The 27,043-nt window shown below is 40.3% G+C and overlaps 1 protein-coding gene across 6 annotated transcripts in view; it reads left to right on the forward strand.

Moving 5' to 3' along the window:
- dnmbp (dynamin binding protein) overlaps positions 1 to 27,043 on the forward strand; it is a 71,333-nt gene that overhangs the window by 21,370 nt on the left and 22,920 nt on the right. For 3 of the 6 annotated variants that reach the window (XM_057825247.1, XM_057825246.1, XM_057825248.1), the window contains one exon: positions 571 to 2,595. In XM_057825247.1, coding sequence (XP_057681230.1) covers positions 571 to 2,595 — 2,025 coding nt within the window. Of the gene's footprint in view, positions 1 to 61; positions 103 to 570; positions 2,596 to 12,682; positions 15,615 to 27,043 lie in introns of those variants that run through there. The other 3 variants (XM_057825249.1, XM_057825250.1, XM_057825251.1) reach the window with 3 other exon arrangements.

Consider the following 27,043-nt stretch of genomic DNA (forward strand, 5'->3'; position numbering starts at 1 on the left):
ATGAAATGAGCTGTGTTGTTTTATTTGTTGTTGTGTGTCATCCTTTGGCCATCACGCTCAGGACTATAGGGACAGCCATGTTTGCAAAGATCCTTCACTCTGGTAAAATTAAACCCATTTAAAGTGTTAGCAGTAGTTGTAGTCGTAGCAGATGTGATTTAAAACTGTCTACTATGTTTTAAATAGATATAGTCAAGGACATTTCCTGCAAAATAAGGAAATTGTCCTGTCTGTGACATGTTCATTTCCAGTACGAATTTCCATGCTCCTGTTGGCCGTGTCCCAGTTTTGCTCCTAGACACAATGGGAGGTGGAGCTGCAGGGTGTTAGGAATGTGACCCCCTATAAATTGTAGCTGACCAGTCATTCCTCAGACCCCCAATTCTCCACAAAAATACGCAGGGCAAACAAATATGAGCATGACAACTTTAGAATCTATTTTATCACATTTCTGCAACCCATTGATCTGAAATGATAGTGTTATTGCTATAGTGCCTAAGTAGTGCATTTCCATTAAGAACATGAGCATTAAATATTGAAATAATTCATCTTTATTCTGTGTTTTCACAGGCGATGTGGTAGTTGGTGAGTCGGGGGACGCAATGGAGCTCGGGGAAGCCTGGCTTCGTGGCAGTAATGCCTGGGGAACCCGCGGTGTCTTCCCCGCATCCTGTGTGAAGGAGCTGAACCTTTCATGCCGCTCCAGGCAATTATCCGAACGTTCAGCCCAGGCGATGGCTTCCGATCTCCCACCCTACGCCCTCGGCTGCGCCAGAGCTCTCATGAGTCTTCATGCGCAACTCAACGAGGAACTGGACTTCCTCGAGGGGGACTTAATTATCATCACCGGTCTACCCGAACCGGGCTGGTTTGAGGGGGAGCTGAATGGCCGCAGGGGCATCTTCCCAGAGGGATTTGTGGAGCTGCTGAATCATCTTCGATCACCGCAGGAGGTTGCGGACCCCCCGTTTTTAAGCGACGACCTTGATGATAAAGCAAATGGCACAGAAGAAGATGCCTTGGAAGATGTGGAGATAGAGGAGGAGAAAGAGTTGGTCAAAGAAGATGATGAAGTGGTAGAGGGTGCTGTCTATGGAGTGGCACTGTATGAATTTCGCGCCATGGAGCCTGGCGAGTTGGACTTTGATGTGGGCGACCGCATTCGTGTCGTAAACACTGTGGAAGATGGCTGGCTAGAAGGGGAACTGAGAGGGCAGCGTGGTATCTTTCCCCATCGGTTCGTCAAAATTGAAGATTCACGTCCAAAAATGGAAGCGGAAACAAATCACGTACCAGAAAAGGAGGAGAATACGGATCTTTCATGCCGCAATGGTAAAAAGCTTGAACTGGCGTCTTATGAAGACCATACAATTTGGGACTTGGACTACTTTGAGAGGAGTGAAGAGCAGATACCAAGTGACAGCAAGACTCAAAATGAAAGCAGAAGACAGAGCAATTCAGATGCTAGGATAGGCTCTCAAACGTCGACAGACCAAAAACCACAGAGACCCAAATCTATGCCACCCACAAGGCGAAGAACCCCACCTCCCCGGCCTAGCCTGCCTGCACATAGCCAAAGGAACCGCATCAACACAAAACCGACCAATTATACTAATGGCAACATCCGACCTTCTCAATCTAAATTATCCCATAGTCTGACTCTTCCAAGCACCCACTCTGGTTGGTCAAAAAACCTCCACAACAATCATAGACTAGCAGCAAATGGTGTCCCCACATCTAACCGAAGTGCAACACTTGGACAAGGATGGACAAACCTTGTTGAGAACCATAAACAGCAGAATGTGAGTGTCACAGACGTCGGGAGCCAATCCAGTCGTTCCCAGCAGAAGATGCGTTCAGGCTCCAATGGCTTCAAGCCAAAATCCTTCACCTTGGACTCCCTGCTGACGTCAGCCGGCGACTTGGAGGCCAAATTGTCCCAACAGCTTTTTGAATTCGAGAAAAGCCTGACGTCATCATGTAGCGACATCATCGGCGCATCCGTTGAACCCAACCAACAAGTTCCCATCTCCAGACACTTCTCCATTTTGAGCTACAGCGACGAGAGCGATATCATCCGCGGGTCCAACTCTGCTTCTTCTTCATTAGAGAGACGCAGGACCCTTCGCCCTCCACCTCCTCGTCCACAAGTGGCTCATCCCCAAGCCGTACCTGTGAGCAAACCAACCCGCCCTGCTCCTCGTCCACCTCCGCCCATCCCGAGACTTGCCACCAACCCTCTCCATAGCAACACACCTATCTTCTTTGCCCCCGATGAACCACCAGTAAACCTTCTTGACCAAATCACTGAAGGGCAACCAGATTTCGGTGACCTCGAAGCCACTGAAGAAGCCGAGAAGGACCTGGAAACTGAGATTGAGATGGAGAGTCAACAACAGAGTGAGCACTACCAGCTGTTGCTACGGCTACAAGAGGTGGAGAACAACATGGACGCATACGCGCACACAGCTGAGGAACTCAGGGCCATGCTGGAGGAGGAAGAAGAGGAGACGGCCCGTATGCAGGTCATGGAGAACCTGGAGTTCTGCAACTACACGCTGGAGACGCTGGCTTTGGAGCAGCAACAGTTACAAGGTAAGATATTTTTAGATGTTCTTGGAGAAAACACATTAGATTTTTCATGAGCTTTTTGTTTTATTGTGTTTGCTGCCCCCATGTGGCCAGAAAATGTGTAAAGCCAATTGGTCCATGCCAGTACTGTATATCCCAATTTATTCATGTAATCATTCTTTTCAAGTATACTGACAATTTACTGAAATAGTAGCGATTTTGTCTTATTTTAGTCACAAAATAACTTAATATGAAATCTGGGAATGTTGTTGGACATAGAGCTATTTCTGTTCCATAAACAGCAAAAGGTGTATACAGGTTTAACAATTTTGGAATAAATAATTGTTTTAGATATGTATTTTTGGATTTGAAAAAAAAAAAATCCCATTTCATCAGGTACATTTGCACTCAAACTGTTTAAATAGTATATTTCTTGTATGTGTAGGGGTACTTAATGATGATTGCTGAATCCAAAGTCTTTGTATCAGTGTATCCGGATGGCCGCATCTGTTATACAACAGACTCACGTGTTGTCACATAGGTCCCAAATTCAATCGTGCACATAGTGTGAGTCTGGGCCCCTTTTTTCCCCCACTCTGCTCATACCAATCCTGACTGTACAAATGGAATAGCGATTGTAGGCATACACTCGAGTCAGAGCGGAACATGGCCCGCTTTGGAAAGGGATCCAAAGTACGCTTGTGGAGAACAGTAATACTGCCTCTCACACATCTCTTCGGACTTTATGAGCGGAGAACATCCAACAGAGTGCCAGGTATGATGTTAAACTGACAGTATATGAAGTCGACATCTTCAAATTGATGAGGAGCTAGCAGTTGTGCAGTTGAATTTGTTACTAAATGAGGAAACGTTCCTCAAGTTTATAAGTTAAACAAGCTATTTTTGTATTTCAGGTCTACACAATATTTTACCTTACAAAAAAAAAAAAAAAAAAAAGATCAAACTGCACACCACAAAAGAAAACGTACACCAAAATTGAGACTTAGTGGTTTAGGTCCTTTACCTTTTGCTACTTACACATTTGGAAATCACTGGTGAATCAAAAACACAGTCATGAAAGCATTTCACAAGACGCATCGCATTTTTGGGTTGGGCATTGAATTACATTAATGAAATGTATTTACTAGGGTTGTTCTGATCATGTTTTTTTGCTCCCGATCTGATCCCGATCGTTTTAGTTTAAGTATCTGCCGATCCCGATATTTCCCTATCCGATTGCTTTTTTTTTGCTCCCAATTCAATTCCAATCATTCCCGATGATTTTTCCCGATCATATACATTTTGGCAATGCATTAAGAAAAAAATGAATAAAACTCGGACGAATATATATCTAGTCATCTATCTAGTCATATATCTATACGTCTAGTGTATTTGTTGAGCTTTCAGTAAATGATACTGTGGCCATGCCCCAATGCATGATGGGAAGTGGAACCATGATGGGAAGTAAAACCATGACTGTGCGTCATGCTACCATTGGATATATCTTCTCTGCTTTGGGAAATAATTTATGGGGTTAAGACAAAGATCATTTGCCACCTTGCTTCTCCACATTGTTTCCCATGATATTTGAATCATAGGGAGAGGGAATGCAAGGTATTAGCCAAATGAACAATGGCTCCAAAGGCTGCTAAAATTTGCTCTGCTCATTTTGCGCTACCATTTATCTCTCTATATAGGTAAACCAGTGTCACTACAGGCTGAGCGCGACAATGAGTGAGAGGGTTATGCAGCGCACATATTAATAGTGTTAAATAGTTAATAAACGTGACATATTTATTAATAATATAATTGCCGCCGTTATCTGGATATTTTAGACAACCCTGCCCTAAACCTAAATTAAAGACTCTGGATGAGTGTAACATATTATGTCTGTAACGTTAAATACAATTAAAAACCGATTGAATTAATATATATATATATTAAAAAAAGGCATGGCCGATATTTTTTTGCCGATTCCGATACTTTGAAAATGACGTGATCGGAACCGATCGATCGGCATCCCGATCGATCGGGAAATCTCTAGTATTTACTGTTAAAAAAAAAAAAAAAAAATGTATTTACTGTCACTTATACCAGACTCATGAACTTAACCATTTTTATTTTAATTGTGCGTTTTGTTGGCTTGCTAATAACCGAGTCTTCTTTTTAACACCAACCCACATGTTTCTTGTTGACGAACAATGTCATGATGACTTATACACATATTAAAGAAATTAATGGAATGTAAAGCCCCTTTCAGACATATGCTGAACTCCGGTTAAATCCTGGGATTCAAACGGGTAGCCCTTATGTCTGAAAGCAATTTCCCAGGACGACTGACACAGAGATGACTTGGACATTAACCGGATCGCGTCCTAGTATAATGTTCGGGACTTGCCCGGGACACCGCGTGTGTGAACGCTGCCGTTTGATTCTTCGGTCACAACGCAAAGGCTGATGAAATACTGTAAATAGCATAGCGGGCCGATCTTCATTTTCACTTTCTTCGCAGTAAGATTAGTCATCTGCCAATAACCGGTTTCAAAGTGTACCGTGGTATGAAAATGTCATGGTTTCAAAACCTAAAAAATTTTCCGTCATACTGTCCCTAAGGTATTAGCTGTTTTTTTATGTATCATAAATGCAGGGAGAAATCTCTCGCTTGCAGCTGCAAGGCTCAACCCTCCCCCAGCGGTTGTTGCTCAGTGTCAGTGAGTCAGCTGTGCTCCACGATGGCTGGAGGAGGTGAAACTCCTGAACTTTTTCCCCATTGAACAAAACCAAATCGCTAGCATGGGAGTACTTCGGCTACATAAAAAAATACAGACGGCCGCAGCTTAGGGCCAGCCGACATTTAAAACATGTTTATGGAGGGTGGCACCTAAGGAGGCAGTACCTCTATTATGATTTCGCATTTATACAAAATTAAAGGTTAATAACACGCTTCGAGAGTTAACTCCAGCGTGTTTAGTGTTTCTAGCGGTGGTAACACGTGGTGTTTTTTTCTCTCTCTGGCAACCTTCTATGTTGAGAAAGAGTGTGTATAATGTAAACATGATAAAGTCATATACACATGCTTTTTATGGAAAAAAAAATATTTTTGTTCTGATAGTAATAAGGTTGAGATGTGGCTGTGAGTTTAGGCTCACTTTAAGGACTGTATTTTGATTTGATTTAGAATATTTCAAATATTTTTTGTTATTTTTGTTATGTTTCAAATTTATTTTAACTTAACATCATACCTATGTTCCAATTTGCTAATATGTTTTGAAAAATAAAAATACTGTTAATGGAAAAAAGTTTTTATGTAACACCTTTTAGAGCTGCAATTGCAATACCATGAAACCATGATATTTTGTCCGGTCCTCGAGGGCTGCTGTGGGTCCTGGTTTTTGTTCATAACCATCAAGGACAGACCTTTTAACCAATGTGGTTTCTACTAAAACAAGCAGCACCTGACCGCAATCAACTGATTACACTTATAAAACACTGGATTGGTGAAAAGGTATGGTCTTGTTTTGTTGGAGGGAAATCCTGCACCCACTGTGACCCTATGTGGAATAGTTTGGAGACCACTGGTCCAAGGTTATCATTCCGTCAGAATCTCATACCAGCACATGCCTAGTCCTAGTAAAATGTCCGGGACTTACCTGGGACGTGGCATGTGTGAAAGCTGCCGTTTAATTCCTCGGTCACTCGCAATTATCAACATGGCAAACTGGAAAGATAGCAAATTAAACTGGGAACCTAACAAAATTAAATTGCTACTGGATCTTAGAGCCGAGGGAGAGATAGTCCATTGGCCATCTTTTGAAATGTGATGTTTATTTTGTAGCCGACCAAAAATGACATAATGTCCGGGTTATAAATTCCAGCCCCCTGCCCTCCCCGCACATAGAGCACCGAGTCGCCAACACTGGACAAGTCTGAAAGTGTCCAACCCGGGTAATTCCTGGTACATCTCCCCATCTCTGAAAGCCATGACACGGGTAAATCCCACGTAGGCATGTGCCGGTATGAGATTTTGACGGTACGATAACCGTGAGCAAAAATACCGCGGTTTCACGGTATCACGGTATTGCAATTATAGCTACAAAATGTGTTATTTTGATATGTATGGGTTAAAAAAAAACAACTTTTTTCTATTGAACAGGATTTTTTTTTTTTCAGAACATAGTTGCAAATTGGAACACGAATATATTGTTAAAATAAATAAATTATCAATAAAAAACGAATATTTTAAATAAAATTAAAATATAACTTATAGACTATACCCACAGCCAAAGCTCAAGTTGCTCAAGATTAGAGCAAGACCAAAATAATTTCTGTAAAAAAGTAAAATCACTTCTGAATAAAATTTTAAAAAATTTATACTGCATCACTTTTTTATGAGGGTGGAAAAGCTCAAGTGAAGTTTTGCCAGTTTCAGCCATTGTGTCAAATCTAGTCTACATGATGTCATGCCTTGGTGTTAAAAAGAATAGAGATGTCCCGATCCGATATTTGGATCGGATCGGACGCCGATATGGGCAAAAAAATGCGCATCGGTATCGGCTCGGAACACGGGAAAAATTCCGATCCAGACTTCTGATCCAGTTTTTTAAAAGTCCGGTCTGGGTTTTCCAGCGCACCGATTTACATAATCCATTCCAGTTTTTGCTTCGGTTTCCCTAAAATCCGGTCCGCATTTTATGGCACACCTTCAACACACTACATTTACATTACCGTCTCCCAATTTACCGAGAGACTTTATCGGTAAAAATGTCAGCTGTGTGGGATCATTTCACCTTAAAGGACGACAAAGACGAAGAGGCAGAGAGCAACATATGCCACAATAAAGTCAAGCGTAGTGGTAAAGCTGTAAGAAGTTTTAATGCAACCAACCTAATCAAGCATTTAGCGAAATACCACCACAAACAATATGAGGAGTATGTTAAGAAAACCGAAGACAAAAAGAAAGGTCCTACGCAACTAACACTGGCAGAAACTTTTGCTATGCGTGACAAACTGGCACTCCACAGTTCCAAAGCCCAGGGAAATCAAGAGTTATTGCCGAAGAATTCATTCTTGATGACGAGCCATTATCTCATGTGAGTAAAGACGCAGCATCCAACACGCGATTCGGCCGCTGAAGATTCGAGAACGATTCACAAACATCCAAATTCCGATTATTGAAATATGTCAAGTAAAGCGGAACTAATACACAGCGCGGTCTTCGGGACGCAATGCGCAAAGTAAACATAACTTGTCTTAGACCCGGGTAATGCCAATGCTCAACTCACGGCTTTAGCTCAACTCATGCCGCTGGATAAAAAACACAAGAATACCTGACTTCTACTGACAGCCGCAACAAAAAATACTTCAACATCGTTTTACTGGAGATAATAGATATCATATGTAAATAGAACCAGATGCTACACGAAAGACTTGACTGCGTTAGCAACATTGAAGTATGGAAAACTAAACAGCCGCCATCTTAAAGCAGGAGACTTCCCTAGTAGGCTGTTGTGAACCTTCCAAGCGAACCTAATTAACTTTTTATCTAAAATACTCCTAAATCTGCAAAATCTTGACTTGAATCTATCTTCAAAACAGTTTTAAAACTTTCACATGTCGAAAGTAGACAGAAGGGAAATTATGGAATAACGGGAGCAATTTTAACAACTTTAACAGTTGATTCGCAAAATTAAATGAATTGAATGTAGTTTAAAGCAGCTGATACAGAATGGGGACTTCAGTATTTTATTTACTGTTTTAAAATGTTAACTTGATACTGAAATAGTCATTTATTTAAACCTGAGAGGCTTTTTATACAATTTTTGTAACTAATGCACGAAACATTAAAAGCATCTAATAGCTTGGGGGATTTGTGGGATTTTCCACTGAGGTTGTTGGTGTGTTTTGCTTTTTTAAGACAGTTTACAATATTATTTGCACGTTTTACTGACTGATTATGCCATTTCTGTTTGTTATTTATAATGTTTTGTGTTTGTCACTGAATAAACAGGTCAGTTTCTTGTTACCAACCGTTGTGTGTTATTCAAACTCACCTAATTCAGCTGGCTAGTTGTTATCAAGGGTACTAAAACCTTTTTCAACATGAGTCAGACAACTAAGTAAGGAGGCTAAATAACTTTAAACTTTAACACATGCTCAGATAGGTCGGTATCGGTATCGGCCAGTATCGGTATCGGATCGGAAGTGCAAAACAATATCGGTATCGGATCGGAAGTGCAGAAACCTGGATCGGGACATCCCTAAAAAAGAACATAAAGAATTCTAATCCTAAGAATCCTAAATTAATAAGTGAGTTAAAAATGTACAAGTTAGTTAAAAATGTAAAAGTTAAAATGTAAATATTGTTGTGGAAAGGTTTCATCGAGAAAAAAAAAAAAAAACATTGGGAGTGACACCTCTCCTTGAGCTAACGAACGTGGATTTGTGCTTAGGGCAGGATCATCTTTCGCAATTAACGATCTTTGATGCAATCCTTTTCCCCCTTCATTCAAGCGAATCAAGCTTGTCTTTTCTCACTCTGCGGCTGTAACACTCGACTAAGTTGCTCTCCTAGCTAAGCCTAGGCTAACATTCATCTTTGTAAGCTTTTAGTTAGTGTGTATATCGAATTTGAAAGGAAAATGTATGTTTTGTTTTTGGCGAACTTTTCCATGAATCTGTTGAAGCTACGCACACACGGAAAAATACAATTGTACAATGTTTTAAATGTTTTCATTTTGTATATTACACTTCCCACGATATGAGAGCTCAATAAATTAAAGAAAAGAACGCCTTATGTTTGGAGTAGAGCTGAAACGAGTACTCGAGCAACTCGAGTAACTCGAGTTTAAAAACTGATCTGAGTAATTTTATTCACCTCGAGTAATCGTTTATTTTGACAGCTCTAAGCATCACGTTTTGCTCGGACTACTTTTAATGCGGGACAACGCGCTGTCACGTGCGGAAAGGAAGAAGGGAAAAAAAAAAAACTTACTGCAGCTGACAGCCGCCACAAACGACGCCGATGTTGCCAAATACTAGCCCGCACGATGCTACGTTGGTAACAGCTAGCGTCTGATGCGTCTCATAAAGATCACATGTATGTTGAACTAGATGCGCAATGACAGACTCGGCCGCGTCTGGGCAGCGTTATTAAACAGCCGCCATCTTAAAGCAGTACAGCGCTAAGCGCTAATAAAGAGCGCTAAGCGCTAATAAATAAGATTAACGTTACTGTCGCTACTAGCTCACGTAAAGTTAGCCCTGCGGAGACTAGGTTTCAATTAATTATGACCACTGTCGTTGCGTGGCTAACGTGTCTTACATACAGGCTTTAACATAACATAGCATTGTGGAGTGATGAGGGTGTAAAATAAAAACTTAATCATGCTAACTATCAATTTTAGCTCAGTAGTCATTGCTGGATAAAACACCAAGTAGCACTGGTCCCTAATGTGCTCCAGTACAGCCTGTATCATACATTTATTTTGAACACAGCAAAAACTCAAAATCCTATCAGGACTTACAGTTTAGACTAACTTAAAACTTAACTAGAACTTGAAAATGGCTTGACACAAAGAGAAATTCAATTGAAACACGAGGGAAAAAATTTTTAAGTGATGTGTGTTATCAAGCGTAACGGCATTTTTAGGTAATATATATATATATATATATATATATATATATATATTTTTTTTTAATAAGATCTAAAAGTTTTTTGAGTGAAAGCAGTGAATTACTCTTTTTTTTAAAATTCTAGCTACAATATACATCGAAAATAAAGACATTGATTGACTGAAAATGGTTCAAGATTAGATGAAATGTCTTGTTTTCTCATGTATATTTATAATTGCTCTTCACCTAAAAATATATTTGTTTTATACGATTACTCGATTAATCGATAGAATTTTCAGTCGATTACTCGATGACTAAAATATTCGATAGCTGCAGCCCTAGTTTGGAGTATTTGTTTTTGGGTTCGCTGGCTGTTTAGCCGATAGCGTCACTTTCACACACAGAAACAAACGGGAGGGGGTGAGCGCTGCCGCGCCACGCCACTTCTGGCTGCATTTTTGACACATGAAAAATGGTGAATACCGTAGAACGGTCTGACGGAAAATTTTAGTGGTTTTGAAACCGCGACGTTTTCACACCACGGTAAACTGTGAAACCGGTAACCGGCACATGCCTAATCCCACGTCACATTACATGGGAATTTAGCGGGATATAAATCTGAAAGGGGCTTAAGTGATTGCATCTCTCAATTTGGGAGTCAACTTTTATGAGTTAAATGAACATATGAGTACCATATTAAGATTTAAGTCATGTGTTCACAATGTGGTCCGGCAATTGTTTTTTTTTTTTTCCCAGTACTGCCAATGTATCACACTGTCTATAAATGACAGGAATCAGCCTGAGGGTAACAACCTGTTCAAATGCCTACATAGTTACCATTAACTCGTCACTGGGCAGGAATTCTGATACCTTCCTGTCAAACAATAGCATCTAATAATACCTCCGCACAGCCTCTTCCATTTTACTATGATAGTAGCTATGTCAAAATGGTTGAATTGAGTTTCCCAATTTGCAGAAAGGTGTGTTTGACATTCACACAAACCCACACTCCAGGAGTGAGTGTTTTTTCGTGCTTCAGGTGCGTGGACCAAAGCATAATGTTTTGAGAAACAATGACAGTTTATTGTTCTAACGTAGCCAGCGGCTTCAGTTCTGTCTGTATATGTTCAACTTTTAAATTCGCTCAGCCAGTCATTGGAGTGCAAAAGAAGTAAGAAACAAAAACCTAAACGTGATCAATTTCTTGGAGAAAAAGTTATCTGAAGTAACGTTTACAGCTGCATTTTTAGATGAAACTACTGTAAATGTGTAAAGCGAATGGCACCAACATTCCGAAACAGTCTTTGTTTTCTCTTTTTTGTATGTTTAAGCTGTGTGACCTTCAGCCAGCTTTAATTCTTTAAACCCCACTATTAAAACGCCTCCCTCTCGGCTTCCATGACACCGCCGCCCGATGTATTTAACACTGTTCTCAAGGTCTTTTGGCAACTCTGGTTCACCAAACAAACGCCAGACAGTTTGATACATGATCTTATTACATGGGCATCACTACCCCTTTTACTCCTTGTGAACCCGCAACAAGTACATTTGCATAAGCTATCAGCCCCATAGGAATGCAGAATTACACACACATACACCCAACTGCAGTTTCGGTTGTGTTCTGAAACTGCAAGCTGAGATGTTGACGCCTATGTAAGCTGATACCATTGACGTGCATGGACGTCCAAATTTTTTCCCATTCATTTTCAATGAGAATTTTTTTTTTTCCCCAACTCAACAGAAAATGACTAGATATCAATAGGACGTGTCCCCCAAACTTCCCCAATTCCATTGACGCTTATGAAGGGTGTCGCCATTGACAGCCATGGACGTCCAAATTTCCCATTCATTTCTAACGGCATTTAACCATGTTTTTTCATTCAATTGATGCCAATGTACTTGGATTCCATTGACGCCTATGTAGGTTGATATCATTGACGTCCATGGATGTCCAAATTTTTTCCCATTCATTTTCAATGGGAATTTTTCCCCCCCCAAATCAACAGAAAATGATTAGATATCAATAGGACGTGTCCCCCCAAACTTCCCCAATTCCTTTGACGCTTATGGAGGGTGATGCCATTGACGTCCATGGACGTCCAAATTTTTTCCCATGCATTTTCAATGGCAAAAAAAACAATGTCCCCATATCAGTAGGAAATCACCTGATATTAATAGGACGTGTACCCCAAATGTCCCCGATTGAATTGACGCTTATGGAGGGTGATGCCATCGACGTCCATGGACGTCCAAACTTGGCATTCATTTCCAATGGCATTTAATTATGTTTTTTAATTCTATTGATGCCAATGTGCTTAGATTCCATTGACACCTATGTAAATTGATTCCATTGACGTCAATGGACGTCCAAATTTTTTCCCATTCATTTTCAATGGCAAAAAAAACAATATCCCCCAATCAACAGGAAATGACCAGATATCAATAGGACGTGTACCCCAAATGTCCCCGATTGCAATGACGCTTATGGAGGGTGCTGCCATTGACGGACATGGACGTCCAATTCTCCCAATCATTTCTAATGGCGTTTACTTTGTTTAATGCCATTGACTGGCATTATTGTCCATTCTATTGATAGACCTGAGTGGGGCTAAGATCTGTATCTCCACAGAGGAAAGACCCAGGTGTAATTTCTCCCAAAATTGTAGTTTCTAGTTGTTTTTGATATCCTGTGAGTTGTTACCTAAGTATGTTGGATAAAACTCCCTTGCCATTTTCTTATCACTGCTCAGATTTGTTTAAATTGTTGGTAAATTGACACTATCCCACGGGTACGCCTTAGAGTTTCCAGTCTATTTGTTTTGTTTAAACCAGTCTTTGCAGTGGCTGCCTCTTTCATAGAGAATTGAGATTGAGAGCACAGGGGGAGGGATGTATAATACCGGAGCTTTATGAATAGCCGTTCGTTTGTTTTTACTCCAACAAAAAAGTTTGAGGTCGCCTCTGAGAGGGAGGACAGTGTTCAACAATAGCTCATTGTGCACTACAGCTTCTACTTTTTCAGGCTTATAGTCTAATCAGGCTCGCATCTTTTGAAGGAATACTTTCCCTACAAGCTGTCAAGTTGTCAGAGTTTTTGAGTGTGTGTTTCATTGTCGGTGAGTAACAGCATAGGTACTTCAAGGTACTACTCCATACAGCCAGGATTCGGAGAACAGGAAATTGCACAACAAAGCAAACAGGATAGAGTGAAGGGTTGTTCATAGCAATGGGGGGAAAAAAACTCATTTTGTGCCAATGTCTGTGGCTTTGCTCCATAATGTTCTGGAATTTGTCTCTTTCCTTGATCAAAACTTGTCCACAGGGACAGTGTTTTCCTGAAAACAGACGTAGTAGCCAATTAAATCAATGGGAGTGGCTACTAGGCTAATCCTCCACTCATGTGACTCGACTGAATCATTAACCCTCCTTCAGTCAACTCCCCCTGCCTTCAACAATTCGCTGAGATGACAGCAGGGAGGGGATGATTCAGTTACTCTGAGAGCTGGGACGTGCTTGGGCTACGCAGTCCTGCTGAGGCCATGCAGAGGAGACACATAAAACAAGTGGGAGACGGTCGCTCAACAAAATGACTGACAGGTGGAGTCACCCACAGCGCTTTATAATGGAATGCAAGGATCTGGAGCAAAGGAATAAACCTCACTGACGAACAAACGGTATCAGCCTTGGGAGGCTGATCTAATCGAGAAACATGAAGAGCCCGGTGGTTTATGGCAACCCTGTCATGTTTGCTCCGGTGGACTGGAACTTTGCTCCTGAGGCCCCGGTGAGGAGGGGGAAGAGCGTGGAGGAGTTAGGAGATGCTGGCTGGGCTAAGGAAAGAGAAAGATTGGCTCATCTTCAACATTTACAGCAACTCCACCAACTTCAACAGCAACAGGTTGTATATCCTGGCTATGGTGTTGCTCCTCCTGGACCGCCACAGCAAGCCATTATGGGAGGTATGCCTGGTAACCCAGTTCCAATTACTGGTTTTCCAATGCCCATGCATGCTGGAATGATGCCTGTGCATAGAGGCCCATTAACTGTAGAGGGGGCAGTGCCACCACCCGTGCATGTGGCAGCTCCATGGCCAGCACAATGGGATAACCAAGGCCAGGGCAAACAAACAAGCTGGGAATATGATGAACATCAAAAGTCATCTTATACAGACAAGAGGCCTCAAGGACAGAATGTTTACTACCATCCAGGTTCACAGGACGGTCACTTAGATGTGAGGATATCGGAATGGAAAGGCAAACATTGTTTCTACCAAGGCCCAGATGATTATGACCAGGACTACCTCCAAGTGCCTCAAAAAAATGACAACAGGAATCAAGAAGACTATGCCAAATTGGATGAGGATAGAAGACGAGACAACAGAGCCAGAGACAGCCGACGTAACTCTGATGGTTATGGCCATAGGAGTCACAGAGAATCAGATGAGTATGATTATAGGAACAAATCCAAGTACAGAGATAATTATGACAGAAGAAAGCATGACCGCTATGATGACAGGGGTTATTACGAGGAGAAGAGACATCGCACGCAAGATCTGCAGGGACATGACAGGTACAATAGTGAATATGAAGACTACTATGACGATGCTCGAAGAGACGATCCACGAAATCTTGATCGTTATTACGCGCAAGACAGGGACTATCATGATACAATAGACAGTAAGCGCTATAAAGACAAAGACCAATATAGAGACGACTACCATAACAGAGAGCGACAATATAGGGATAAGTACTATGACCGGTGTTCAGAAGATGCATATGACCCCAGAGAAGAAAGTTACAAAGATAAGGAAGTCTACAATCGAAGAGGTGAAGAAAACTACTCGAACAGACAGAGAAAGCAGTATGAATCTGAATTTGTTGAACGTAGCAGTGATAAGAGGGACCGGTACTATAGATATAAGGATGCAAGAGATGAAAGGAGAGATGAGTACTATGACCACAGACGGCGGGACGACTACAGAGAAAAGGAGTACTATGAACATCAGGACTCCTATGATTATGAGAATGAAGGCCGCCACAACCATACGGAAAACGACCCCTTCGAATCCAGAGATGATGGAAATTCTCACCACAAACCCAGAGACAAATATCGAGATTTGCGTTCATTATCGGTGGATTCGCGTTTCGAGGAATACCCGAAAAAGGAACGCAAAACGCACTGTGAGGAATGGGTCGAAGAGCAAAACAAGAAGTTGGCGCTCAGACAAATGCGCTCCTTTGAGGATCCCATTATTTACAACAGGACCGAGGAGCAGGAAAAAGGATACGAGTCAAGTGCCGGAAAATCTGGTCCGAAACGTGGTCGGAAGCCTGTTTATGTGGGTTCCTTAGATCGCAACAGCTTCTACAGAAAGACTGCTCCCACCTCCCTAAGAAAGTCACCCTTCGCCACTAACAGGAAGCCAAACCAAGGTAAATACCTGGCTGTCATATGAGAGATTGTCATCTGTTTTCAAATTTATGTGTTTATGTGTTTGTAAGGTCCTGCTTAAACTAATCAAGGAACAAGAACACAAAGACTGATTAGTAGCAACACTTATACTACAACCTCACCTCTACATATGAAAACAAAGCAGGAGATAAACTAGTCGCCAAACTCATTAGATAAAACAGGATGAAGTCAACTCCCTTTTCTTATCACATTTAACCTACAGCCAGGCCTGAGGGTTCAAACACAAACTCGCCAGAGTATCTTCACATCAAGCTGTCTTTTCATGAAGTAATGTGTATGTGTGGGAACATAAGTGTCAGACATCCCACAGGAAGACAGTTATTTTCTTCAGTCTACGAACCTGCGGAACTAGTTTCGCAGCCTATTGGTTTTTGTTGTTATTGTCCCTTGAGGTAGATGTCATGTTTGCTAAAGTTTGTTTCATTCGTGTGTGTATGACGTAAAATGCTACTCTGGCTTTTATCTGAAGGAAAAAAACTATTATAGAGTTTGGAGTTTATTCAAATAAGGATAGTAGGAAATCAAGGCATTAAAGCTGTAATGTGAAGTAAGGTTGTCCAACCATGTTTTTGAATGATATCAATGGCTAAACAGTTATAAGCATATTTTCATTATTTTTTTTAACGCAACCCTTCCAGATTTTTTGTTTAACCCATAGCAACGCCCTTGACAATGAAAATGCTTTTCTTTGGCAATCTTCGGAAATCTTCGGAAATTACGTCACACCGGGAAGTGCGAGGGAAGTCCGCCATAGAACAGTATTGTTTGTTGCATTGCTTCTCGGTAAGATGCCACGGCGGTGTGTGGCGATGTTTTGTTCTCACTCAAGCGAAAAGTTGTATGAGTGGCCAAAGGATAGCAGGGCACGTAAATGGACATCTTTCGTTCGCACGAAGCGAATGAATTTCACGCCATCATCGAGTAGTGTTCTCTGCTGTAAACACTTCGAAGATGCCTGCTTCCTTAACCGGTCTGCTTATGATCAAGGATTTGCCAAAAAGTAAGTGTGATTTTTGGATAGATGACTGATGACTTTGTCAAAGCAGAGCTGCCAACTGTTGTGGAATGAACAGTATAAGCTAGCGACGTTAGCCGAAAGTTAACTCGTGGCAATTCCCGATCATAGTTGTTGTTGCGTTCGCTAGCTTAAGCGTGTTTAAATTGTGCGTCATCTACGATCTTGTCCGAAAGGGTTAATCCACTGTCAATTGGGAAAGGGGTGTGGATGTGCACATAAGCGGGTCGGCGTCGCGGTAATTCATGGTCACGTTGCAGTAAGAGACACACACCGCCGGTGAGTTTGTGCACATTTATTTGTATTTGTATTATGTATTTCCACCTTCATGCTTCTAGCATTGCATTGCATTTGTACGGTTCGGCGTTTCTTTCACGGTGATCGCTTGATAGCCTTCTAGTTTGTTTCGCGAGTGCCACTGACAGGTGAGAATTTAGCGTGTTGGCATTGAGTCAATCTCGCAGCGAATCAGCGAGCGCGCAGGTCACGCAGTGAATCATGGGAAATGTAGTCTCGGGACAACACTGAAGTGGTGCTTTGTAATCTGTTCGCTTGTGTGAAAAAACTACATTTCCTCACGCCATTAGACGCCACTTTGTTTTCTTATTGTTGCCACAATAAAGTGGAGAAAGCTATCGACGACTGTGATATAGTGGATATTATTGTGTTAGTTGTAATATGGGAGTTCACCAGTAGAGGGTACGCATGTCATTTAGATGTGTTACCTTTTGTGCCTTACTCCTTGACTAAAAGAGAGAAAAGTTGTTGTTCAGAGTCACTTTGCAAGACGTTGAGTAAAGTTGTAAAAGCCAATAAAGGTGTCGTGTGGGTCACTTGGTCAAGATATAACAACGACTCATCTCCTTCTTTCGCCCCAACGTTTTTGTATTATTATTTTATATGTACGAGTGCTGCCGGATCTGCCAAAATGAACATGAAGTCTGATTATTATTTTTTTTAACAATGTCATCAGATAGACAAAAACATAAAATTATGTGCAAATGCCTGCATCTTCAAATCATGAAAATAATAACAGCCTATATTTTACTAATGTTGTAATCTCGATGGGTCTTGTATCCATTCCATGTCAGGTAGTCTAGGCACATTGTTTGCATCCTGATTAGCGTCTGGCTAATACATGTTAGGTCCAACATAAAATTCCAAGCTCCTCTTCTTCCTCCAACTCTTCAAAAACTTGGATCTCCTCCCTTGCGCTCGATCCATCGCCTTATATCGCTGTTTGAATCATTGTTTGAAGGGCTTTGTATGGCGGCCGTATGTATGGAGGTGCCATCGTGTTCCCGGTGTGACCTATCACTTCCAGGTTCGTCCCCTTTCAGGCTCGAACTTCGGAAACGCGATTATTTTGTCAAATATACAACATATAAATTATTTTTTTCATGCTTTATTTGTTGGACAATGTTTAATTACTTTACTTGTGACCCTATTTGGCATGTGAAGAAATTACTTCACATTACTGCTTTAAGTTGTGATTTTGTGTCTCTAAGGCTAACCCAAAATATTGTCAACCAAGACCATTTAAAATCTTTGTTTTGAATGACTTTTAAAAGAGCGAGCCCTGCTTCGGCTTGAATTTATTGTCTGAGAAGAAGCAGGTGGCGCCCCCCACGACCCCTCCCCCAGTCACCTAGACTCACGTGCACGGCCGCACACACAGTCAATGGCGGCCCCCTTTCTGGAGCCCAGCTATTAATCCCTAGCGTCAGCATGGTGAGTGGATGGCGGGGGTCTGTCTGGTGCCAGGCACTAGCTAGTGCCGCGCATGACTCCTTTGCTAGGAGACCGATACTGTGCATGTGCGTGTCTCCGCGCAGTGGGCTTATTTGAGAGGTGACGCAATTTTTTTCAAAACACTCACATGCACACTTGCAGGCTTGTCATCCTTTAATCCTGTTAAAGTGTTTCAGCCCTGTCAGGAGTTTGTATTTGATTGCATGGCTAAAAACATTAGACCATCTCGTTACAACGCTTATTTGGTTTAAAACGCATTTCAGTGACATTGAGGTGATGACCGAGCTGCTTTTTTGGTCCATCTTAACTTGGAGGTTTTCAGTGCCAGTGACCCCAGTAGATGTCCAATCCATTTTGGATTTTTATATCTCTAGTACATAAGCAGTTAATTGTGTTTTGAGTATGAAAATGGTCACTTAGACCTTTTAAGTTTGTGGCCATTTTGTCATGCTGCTATGATCGAGCAGCATATGCTGTGTTGTCCTCGCTAATCCTTTAACAATTGCCGCCATTGGTGGTCGGACCGGGCAGGGGGGAACTAGGGGTGTTAATTAAACGACCAAATCTGGAGAGCATATTCCAAGTTGTAGCAAAACAATGTTCCAACTTCAAAAGTCTCATAACACCCACTGGTAAGCATGTTGTCGGTCCGAAAGTCAGCATGAGTCAGTGTACATGTGGATCTCCTAAACAAGTCCTGCTGTGACTTTATGGGAGTTGGCAACAGTTCAGTTTCAAGCTCTTGATAAAATCACATTACGTTTCAGTATCAATATCAGGTCAAGTGCTGTTCCTTCTGGTTTTGGGCTGTTTTTCCCAACGTATTTTCTAAAAACTCAAGCTTTTGCACCTCCTGTGCCTTCATAGTTTTAAAATCCCCAAATCTGCCTCCAGGCTTCCACTCCACCCGTGTTAGTGGTAGATTTATTTTTCTTTTTTTCCACACAGTCCACATGTGAAAACAAAATTCCAGTCTAACATCACATGCACATTAGCAAGAGCTAGTGTAGACACACAGATAAACCTGCAGAATGATGAACTTTGACCACATAAACTGTAAATGTGAAACCAAACCTTGTACAATAAAAGAAATCTTGTCCTATAGCAGGGTAAATGGAGCTTTCGTCTCCCACAATTAACATGACAACAGATTTGGTAAAGCTGTTCACACATACAGGCTGTGCACAAGTAGTACTTTGCCATTCAGGCTATGTCTCTTTAGTATGAAAAATAGCCATAGTAAACCCCCCCAAGAGATGCCCCTTACTCCTCATATGCAAAACGGATGGTCTCTCCAATCAACTGCACATTGTTAATGAAGAACAAATGAGACAATTCAAACTCATTTTAACTAGTTCTGGATGAATTAATCAATTAACTCTAGTTATTCATTTAGAAAAAATATTCAAATTTAATTTGTCTGCTTTGAGTATTAGTTTAATTAAAGTGGCGTTGTAATGGTTTGTTTTGAAAGTGTTTGCATGTAGTTTCATTGATTTGGGTGGATCACCTGCCCTCTAGTGGCAACAGTGAATATGATATAACTCATGCCACATGGCTGAATCCAGCTGCTCCCTGTTAAGACCAACATAAGCTAAGTTTTTGTATGAGCTAATTTTTTAAACACTTTCGTAATTTAGTTTATTGGTACAGTGGGGCAAATAAGTATCTAGTCAACCACTAATTGTGCAAGTTATTAGAGAGGCCTGTAATTGTCAACATGGGTAAACCTCAACCAGGAGAGAGAGAATGTGGAAAAAAAAAACAGAAAATCACATTGCTTGATTTTTAAAGAATTTATTTGCAAATCATGGTGGAAAATAAGTATTTGTCTTTGCTTGTTTATTAGTTTTCGGCACATTAAATGTCAGCAAATTGACAAAAACCTGCGCGCCGACCAAGCAAGCAATGCTGCTGCAGCTGTTTTTGTTTGCATCTATAATGCCAGTGATGGTACATAGAGGTTACTGTGAGATTCTACTACACGTTGGAATGTGACCCTTTAACATTTGACCCTCAGAGATAAGCAGGATGTGGTAGGGCACCGTATGAGCTTCCCACTGTGCAAGCTCATTAGACAAGAACAAGGATTCAACCAGTTTAACTCATACACTGCCATTGACGGCGATCGACGTCCAATTCATTTGAACTGGGAGGGATAGCAGTGAATGATCATGTTTCAGTGCCAACAATGTGCCAATCCATTGCAGATCCTCCTCGTCCAGGGGTCAGCAACCCGTGGCTCTAGAGCCGCATCGGCTCTTTAGCGCTGCCAGAGTGGCTAAAAAATGTTTGAAAATAGAAAAACATAGGAGAGGGTAATATATTTTTTGTTTAATATGGTTTCCGTAGGAGGAAAAACATGACACAAACATTCTTCCAATTTATTAATATTGTCATGAAGTCAAACTTGAGGCGGCATCGTACAACAGAGTAGTCATGTGGTACGTCATTTTTAAAAGATGCACTGCTGGGAAAATAAACATTTAACGTATTTTTCACACTATAAGGCGCATCGGCGTATGAGGCGTATCTTCAATGAATGACCCATTTTAAAACATATATATGTATACTGTATGTATAGGGTGCACTGCATTATAAGGCGTAGTAGTAGTAGTAGTAGTAGTAATACTAGTGGTTGGGGTTGCATTACGCATCCACTAGATGGAGCTGCGCTAAAGGGAATGTCATACCATGATTAACCAATATTGATCCATATATAAAGCGCACATTCGGCTTTTCAGAAAATTGATGGCTGGGGGCGCCTTATCAAGGGCGTAGGTTTGCCTATGGACAGTACGGACATAACACTACCAGCTTTACAGGATGCTCAAATTGTCCCCACCAACTTTCAAGCAACCTTATTTGCGTAATATAAATAGTTCAGTTATATAGGTAATTTAGATCGTCTTCCCATATGTTGTAATGACAGAATAGACCCTACCATTATTAAGTAAATTATTTCATTTATGTTCAGACGTACATTTATCCCTTTTCCCTTGCTGAATGTGCCGGTCCATTCCCTCCCCTCAGAAAAACGTTTGGTTGGCTGAAGACTTGAAGCCCCCCGTCCCACCACAAAGACACACACACATACTCACACAGCCCCGACAGATTAATACCGCCTCCTCCACCTCCTTCAGAGAGGAAGATATTAGAAGTTTTTTCGGCCAGCAGCAGCCACTGTAAGGGATGTAAAAAGACGTCAATGTTGTGGAAGTGGGGGAAACACCACTAATTTTGATACTGAAAGTCCGACCCCATATGTTGTAATGACAGAATAGACACTACCAATAGTAAATTATTTGAATTATGTTCAGACTTACATTTATCCATTTTCACTTGCTGAATGTGCCGGTCCGTTCCCTCCCCTCAAACAAACGTTTGATTGGCTGATGACTTGAAGCCCCCCGTCCCACCACAAAGACACACACACATACTCGCACAGCCCTGACAGATTTATGTCGACGACATGCCGCATCCTCCTCCTCCTTCAGAGAGGAGAGATATTAGAAGTGTTTTTTTTCGGCCAGCAGCAGCCACAATAAGTCATGTAAAAACACGTCAAGGGAATGGAAGTGGGGAAACACCACTAATTTTACGACCTGCATCAGAGTTAGCATAACATTAAACTTGCTGACCTGCAAAACTACTGCAGTCAGACCAGCCTCCACAAGGAACAACTAAGTCAAGCTAGCCGTCCCTTATTTGGAGCATTGTTTGCATTATGTGCATTACGGTAATATCGTCCCTACCAATGTTGAAACCAAAACTATGCCCTAGCGCCTTATAGTTTGGAAAATATGGTAATCATGAAGGCTAATTATGTATTTGTAGCCAACTTACTCGTTTTTATAGTAGGCTAATATAGCTAATTTAGCTACGTACAACATGTGCTGCCTTTATTATAAGGCTTTTAATTTTTTGCGGCTCCAGACATCTGTTTTTTGTTTCATTAGTCCAACATGGCTCTTTCAATATTTTGGGTTGCCGACCCCTGTCCTAGTCAATATGATTAGTAAATCTTAATACCATGAACAGCAAGAATAGCAACGAACACTTAAAGATTGTCAACATCATTTATGAATAACATGTCACCTAAACAACTTTCATTTCCAGATTTGCATCTTATTTTATCTTTTTTTTTTTTTTTAAGAAAGTTACAAATTACCGTATTGGCACGAATATAAGACTGTGGTTTTTTGCATTGAAATATGACTGAAAAAGTGGGGGTCGTCTTATATTCGCGGTCTAGACATTATACCCATTCACGACGCTAGATGGCGCCAGATATCATTGAAGCGATGTTCTGTCATGACAGAGCTCAGCTACTCTCAAGTTTATCTAGTTTGCATTATTTTATTGTAATGTTTTTCCTTATTCAGATTTGTTTCAAGACTACAGTTACAGTTAGACTTCACTTTGATGGTTAATGCAGTTATTGCATTTTTGTTTTTGTTTTATCACAATAAATTGGTTTATTTAGATTTCAAAAACCAGGAGCCATTCATTTACGAATGTGATTGCACTTCAGTTTACATATTTAAATGTTCAGACTAGGGCTGTCAAAATTATCGCATTAACGGGCGGTAATTAATTTTTTAAATTAATCACGTTAAAATATTTGACGCAATTAACGCACATCCCCCGCTCAAACAGATTAAAATGACAGAACAGTGCAATGTCAACTTGTTACTTGTGTTTTTTGGAGTTTTGTCGCCCTATGTTGGCGCTTGGGTGCGACTGATTTTATGGGCTTAAGCACCCATGAGCATTGTGTAATTATTGACATCAACAATGGCAGGCTACTAGTTTATTTTTTGATTGAAAATATTACAAATTTTATTAAAATGAAAACATGAAGAGGGGTTTTAATATAAAATTTCTATAACTTGTACTAACATTTATCTTTTAAGAACTACAAGTCTTTCTATCCATGGATCGCTTTAACAGAATGTTAATAATGTTAATGCCATCTTGTTGATTTATTGTTATAATAAACAAATAGACTACTTATGTACCGTATGTTGAATGTATATAGCCGTCTTGTGTCTTATCTTTCCATTCCAACAATAATTTACAAAAAATATGGCATATTTTATAGATGGTTTGAATTGCGATTAATTACGATTAATTAATTTTAAAACTGTAATTAACTCGATTAAAAATGTTAATCGTTTGACAGCCCTAGTTCAGACATTAAGATTTGAATGAGGCAAAATAACATGCTTTTTTTCCTCAAATATGTATATGTTTATAATCATTTGTTTCAGATGTACTGTAATTATTTTCTGTATAAAAATGAATTTGGTGTTCAAAAAGTTTTTTTTCCAAACTTGAGTCTTGATAAAAAAGGGGTCGTCTTATAATCAGGGCCAATACGGTAATTTTTTGGGCTATTATGCTCCAATTTTTGGGCGGATATTTCAGGTGTGAAATAGGCTAGTCTCACTTAAATTTCTGCTGTGTGTGGTTAAAGTTTTTTTTTTTTTTCTGTTACACAGAATCATCGTTCATCCAGTACATTCAGGACAAATTGCAAGTCATTACTCGCTTGATTCTCCATGAAGCGTCTCATGTAATTTCATGTCCCAACTAAAAAAAATATGTGATTATTAGAAGCAAAGTCACTCCCTCGCTGCTCTCCCAAAGAAAACTTTGTCTTGATACGAGGAGGTCCCCCACTCCTCCCCGCTGTTTGGTTGCCAGGGCGACTGTGCATACTCTGTGAACTTGGTCGAGCACACACATGCACTTTGAACACGCCTAAAATCAAGTTTGACTATTGATAGTCATTTTTTTCAATATAAAAGAAAATATATTGCATAATTTGAAGTTTCCTGTGGTGAGTTGACTGTGCAGTAGTTTCGACTTCTTGTGGAGTTTTGGCATATCAATCTGAGGTGGAGCTGGGTCAGGTGTCTGTGAAAACATGTAATGGTTCTTTCAAAAACCCGAACTGGATTCCACCTAACAAACCAGTCCTGCGTGACATTGCATTAAAGCACCCATTCTGTAACTTAGTGTTCAAAAATGCTAACTGAAAACCTATAAAATAACAGTTGATTAAATTACCTGTTATAAGTTTTATTTCCTGATCCGCCTCCAGTTTTTATTACCCACCACAGTGGTCGTCCACTCTGGTGTGTGCAATCATGGTAGCTTCCCATCCTTTCTCATGGTAATTGGAGCTGTGGAATGGCAGTTCCGCACAGGGGATGAGAAATGAGCTGAACTCGCATGTTGACAATGGACTATCTTGAAATGGTTGCTGCTGTTTGAACTATGAGTGTGTATGTGAAAGAAGTGGGGAAGGTGGGGTTGTGAAAAAGGCCTGGTGCAAAAGGTTGGCTCATAGCAGGTGGGTGAAGCTTGATCATTGTCTTCAACTTAATTCTTAAAAGTTCAGTTGAAACTGAATTCTTGTTATTGTGATTTCACCTAATATGCATTGCATTAATCACAGAATTGTGTTGCAATTTTGTATTCTTGACCCTTATTTGTGAGCGCAGCAAAATGTCAGAAGTAATTGCCAGTGTGATTATTTATGGAGTGTTTGTAAGTGGGATGTATGACCTACCAGTGGTGCCCAAGAAAATGCCTGTGTCACTCTGAATTGTTGAACTTTTTATTCAGTACTTTTAACATCAGTGTTTTGTACGCCAAGTGTGAAATACTCAATTTTCATGTACTGGGATCATCACCAACATGTAAAATTAAGTAGTTGATAAAAAGTGAATAGGTTTTATTCACAAAAAGTAGATTCTTTTTAAGTTACAAGTTACAAGAGCAACAATGCTTCAGTTTTATTTGCACATACATAACTAAAAACTGTACATAAATTGTTTGCGAACAAACCATATTGGATAATGAACTTCTCACCTCTTGTACTGCAATGAATAATACAAATAAACTGCACTCCACAAATGTATTGCACAGGATTATGGAAATACAGATTACTGTAAACCACTGTAGCATGCAGAATTTGAATATTTTATTTTTATGATTTGTTGCATACTCCTAGAATCACAATTTTATACTGAAAACTAAAATTAGATTTGTATACTTTAAGAGTTTCCATTGCCATATAAATAAAAGCACATTTAAATGCAAAATACTCTTAAAAATACTGACTGGAACTTAGATGTCCGCTGTTTCTTCCTTCTTTAACTTTCTGTGTCTTGAATTCTTCGGTTGACAAACCTTTTAATAAGCGATGTCCCGATCACATTTTTGCACCCAAGTGAGTCACCCGATTTTGAGAATCTGTCGATACAGTCCCAATCCGATACTGAATAAAAGTATTGTTAAAAAGAAAAAAAGTTTTAAACATGTTACTGTCCCACTGTGCCGCCTTCATAAGTTTATAATGTGAATTATTTAAACAAGAATAATGTAGAAAAATGCTTGTCTCTATTAAATGTTTCATTGAGTGAGTCCACTCAAACCCGCCCACTTACACACACACACAAACAATGAGTTGCCACAGCAGACTACCGCTAGTGCATAACCATCTAAACCAGACATGTCCAAAGTCCAGCCCGGGGGCCAAATGCGGCCCGTGGTCAAATTTCATCCGGCCCCCAGCCTCTGTCCTAAAATCAATAACGTCTGGCCCGCACACAGACTTAATAAGTTGACCAGCAGTACTGCTACTAGCATATGAGGTAGCTTACACACTAAATGCTACTCATCATTTACCCACTAAAAGGCAGCAGCACTCTAAGCAACATTACCCCATGTGACCCTTTACACCCAATTTTCTAAAATGACGACAATCAACAACAAAAAAAGTTGACTGTGACGGCCGACGCTTCAAAGATAGGTGGAAATTGGACTATTTCTTCACTCAAATATGCAACAACTGTGTCCGCCTCATTTGCAAAGAGACAGTCACTGTTTTTAAAGGGTTCAATGTGAGGCGATATTACCAAACAAGACACGCTGACATGTACGACAAGATTACAGGGAAGATACATTGTGAGAATTTGAAGCAACTTGAAGCTATTTTATTTTACAGTAGTATTTCGCAAGAGCCCGAGAGTCGAAAGAGAATGCCACAAAGGCTAGTTGTGAGATTGTTGAAATTATTAGATAATTAAAAAAAAAACAATAAAGCAAATGTGACGCACAGAATGGCTTGCTAAAATTTGCTTAAATATATTGTTCTTAGGGCTGTCAAACGATTAAAATTTTTAATCGAGTTAATCACGGCTTGAAAATGAATTAATCGCAATTCAAACCATCTATAAAATATGCCATATTTTTCTGTAAATTATTGTTGGAATGGAAAGATAAGACAAAAGACGGATATATACATTCAACATACTGTACATAAGTACTGTATTTGTTTATTATAACAATAAATCAACAAGATGGCATTAACATTATTAACATTCTCTTAAAGCGATCCATGGATAGAAGACTTGTAGTTCTTAAAAGATAAATGTTAGTACAAGTCATAGAAATTTTATATTAAAACCCCTCTTAATTTTTTCGTTTGAATAAAGTTTGTAAAATTTTCAATCAAAAAATAAACTAGTAGCTCGCCATTGTTGATGTCAATAATAAATATAGTGCTGAAGCCTGAAAGTGCTGAAACCCATAAAATCAGTCGCACCC

Source organism: Corythoichthys intestinalis, chromosome 21 (assembly GCF_030265065.1).
Source record: "Corythoichthys intestinalis isolate RoL2023-P3 chromosome 21, ASM3026506v1, whole genome shotgun sequence".
In the NCBI taxonomy this organism is placed as follows: domain Eukaryota; kingdom Metazoa; phylum Chordata; class Actinopteri; order Syngnathiformes; family Syngnathidae; genus Corythoichthys; species Corythoichthys intestinalis.